The sequence below is a fragment of the Lactuca virosa genome, chromosome 7 (genome assembly GCF_052849685.1).
Source record: "Lactuca virosa cultivar CGN04683 chromosome 7, Lactuca_virosa_CGN04683_v6, whole genome shotgun sequence".
NCBI lineage: Eukaryota > Viridiplantae > Streptophyta > Magnoliopsida > Asterales > Asteraceae > Lactuca > Lactuca virosa.
In genome coordinates, this window is record NC_136432.1 from 105,957,962 (window position 1) to 105,961,135 (window position 3,174).

Here is a 3,174-nt window from a genome sequence, read left to right on the forward strand (position 1 = left end):
AGATATCGTAATTATATTCTAAAACCAATTGAATGCACATTTCATAGTTGTTTCGGCGTGGTTTCATCATGAACTTAGCGACATATGACGTCTGTTGCAAATTCCATCTTTGAAGCCTCTTATTCATGTAGTATGTTGTCTATATTGTATAAATAATAAAGCAAAGATGCATAAATTAAAATTTGGAAGAACAATTTGCACAAACAAAAGTTTTGTGTTTATGAAAAAATGTAACACCTTGTTTAATATTTAAAAATATTCTTAAGGTAACAAATGATATTTATATGAAATGAATTCTACAAAATCGGTGAAAAAAATGAAGTTGGAGTTTGGTTAGAGATTTCTTTGAACAAAATGTTACCACTTAATTTAAAATCTCAAGAGTATTAGGAATCGACATTGTTATCAACCTATGTGGTTTTGTGTTCAAATCCCATCTAGAATAGTGACGTGGTCTTGAAGAATAATCCACTAAGTGCAGTTTGTCATTCAAAATAAAGAAAAATGTGCAAGAAGAAACAAATTCAGAACAATTATAAAAGTAGTGGAATTTAAACAAAACATTAAGTTTAAATCCAGAACTGTTTATTCACAAAGTAATTGTAACTCTCATTGATTTAAAAATGTCATAGCTTATTATTGACCCAAAAACAATCATACAAGAAATAATCCAAGCGTTAATTATACGGACGTTTGAGATTCCATTGAACAAAATGTTACCACTTAATTTAAAATCTCAAGAGTATTAGGAATCAACAACGTTCCCTTTATTAACCTATATGGCTTAGTGTTCACATCCTATCTAGAATAGTGACGTAGCCTTGAAGAATAATCCATTGAGTGTAGTTTTCCGTTCAAAATAAAGAAAAATACGTAAGACGAACCAAATTCAGAATAATTACAAAAGTAGTGGAATTGAAGCAAAATATTACGTTTAAATCCAAAACTTTTTATTCACATAGTAATAGTAACTCTCATTGATTACAAAATGTCATAGCTTATTATTGATCCAAAAACAATAAAACAAGAAATAATCCAAGTGTTAGTTATATGGTCCTTCATCAGTAATTCAACTACCAATACTCAATTTTGATAACTCCAGCGACAGGGTCGGCAATGGATTCAAATGCTTCTTTAGAAAGGTCTAGGGTTCCGCCACAACCTGGACAGTGATCAACAATTTTAACAGTGACTGTTTTACCATCATAGCATGGGTGAGGGACTGCGTTTGTGGCACCGGTGCATTTAACTGTGAACATCTTTCCACAAATGGCTCCACCGTCCCACAAAGAATCACTTGCTGCGGCAATCATCACTCCCTCAGGCGTGCTCCCATAACATGCAGATGCTATTTCAAAAATTATTTACACAATTTACGTACGTCAGGAACGAAATACATATTTCCAATATATATACTTCTTATAGATCCACTCCAAAAGTACATATTTCCAATATATATACTTCTTCTAGATCCACTCCATATTACTTAAGCGTATATGTTTGTATATTAAAGTATGTATATGTCTGTATGTGTACATATCATGTAATCATAATCGATAATCCTAAATTATCAGTAGCAGCAGGGTAGAGAGTAAAAACTTACGAGTATATTGCTGGTAAAAGGTGGCAGTGCCTGGAATTGCACTAGCCATTGAAACAAGGCTAGAAACGAGAACAATAATAAAGAAAATACACTTCATTTCTAAAATATTACTATTTGTGTGTGATAATAATGCATTGGAATTTATCCATTTGGGTCATCTATATAAAGAAATTTATATACAAAAACGGTAATAATACTTAATAAATACAGTTATGACTTTCGTTACAATATCGTGCATTTATTATGATTAATTAGGATTATACATTGTAATGGTATATTACAATATGTTACAATATGTACACTATACTTATATATAGTGGTTGGCAACGTTTCAATTTATTAGCTTCAAGTTTTAATAAAATGATTACATTTAGCATATTATGTGAATGTGAGACCTTTCTCTCTCTCTCTCTCTCTTGTAATACACCAAGTATTAAGCTTTTCTTTCAATGTAAAAAAATTCTTAACCATTTTAATGCCGAAAAAGCTAAAGATATCAAATAGATATCATATAGTAGTTATTAACTATCTTTTTTATTAATAACATTTGAAAAAAATAGTTTCGTTTGTGTTTCATAGATATTAAAGAATTAGGATATGTTTTGATGTAATTGGTATGGAAACCTAGAATTTCATTATTGGAAGGTCTTTAACAAAAGTTTAAAATTTCATGAGGGTATATAGAACTTGATTATTTTAATCTTAAGAATTGAAAATGTAACATTGACATTGCCCCAGATTTAATATATATCATAGATACAATGCTTAAACGAGTATAAATTTATGTCCAAACACGTAATGTCTATTTTAAAAATAAAACTAGAGATATACTCATCCACTTAACTAAAAGAAAGTTTTGATTAAACTCTCAAAACTAATAAGGTACTTTTACTCTTAAAATAACCAAAATATGATACTACAAATATAAACCTATAAGAAATATTTCATGAACACAAACAAAACATATTGATATAATTAGGACATTACGACAAAGACCAAATCTAAAAATAAAAAATATAGGTGCCATCGAATTCTTTAAGAAGTATTTAGACCAAAGGATGAACCCTGGTTGCAACCTAATTCTCTCGAAAGTATTTATACAAAATGAAGAAGATGTAAAATTCCGCAAACCAACGCTCAACTCTTCATTATATAGTAGGTCCAGTTTAACTTGGAGACCGGAGTTGCACCGAGCCAATTAAAAAAATGACTTAATTTAATGAATGCAAAGGATGAGTCGATTATTGTTAACAGAATCCTAGATTGGTGTAAGTATATGAAAAGGAAGGCGATTGTCCTTAAAGTAGATATAGAGAAGCTTATGACTATATAAAGAGGAATTTTCTGGTCCAAATTATAATGCCTATGAGGTTTACTGATACTCGACACGAATGGATTAAACCGTGACCTTCGACTTTATTTTAATTCTTATTAATTGTGCCCAAAATAAATAAAATTTTCATAGTTGTGGTCTCAACCCAAGAGAATCGAATTCCTTTTCTTGTTTATCATTGTGATTGAAGGGGTTAGTGTTTCATGATCGAGTACCAAATGGAATCATGTATTAAATG

The 3,174-nt window shown here is 30.1% G+C and overlaps 1 protein-coding gene across 1 annotated transcript; it reads right to left on the reverse strand.

Annotated features, from left to right (window-relative positions):
- Positions 1–1,040: 1,040 nt before the first annotated feature.
- On the reverse strand, positions 1,041–1,718 carry LOC145126059 (putative EG45-like domain containing protein 1). Its single transcript, XM_079061455.1, has 2 exons — positions 1,604–1,718; positions 1,041–1,348 (listed from the first exon to the last, which is right to left on the reverse strand). Exons 1-2 carry the CDS (start codon positions 1,698–1,700, stop codon positions 1,074–1,076), a joined length of 372 nt encoding a protein of 123 aa, XP_078917581.1. The 5' UTR covers positions 1,701–1,718; the 3' UTR covers positions 1,041–1,073.
- Between the last annotated feature and the right edge of the window lie 1,456 nt (positions 1,719–3,174).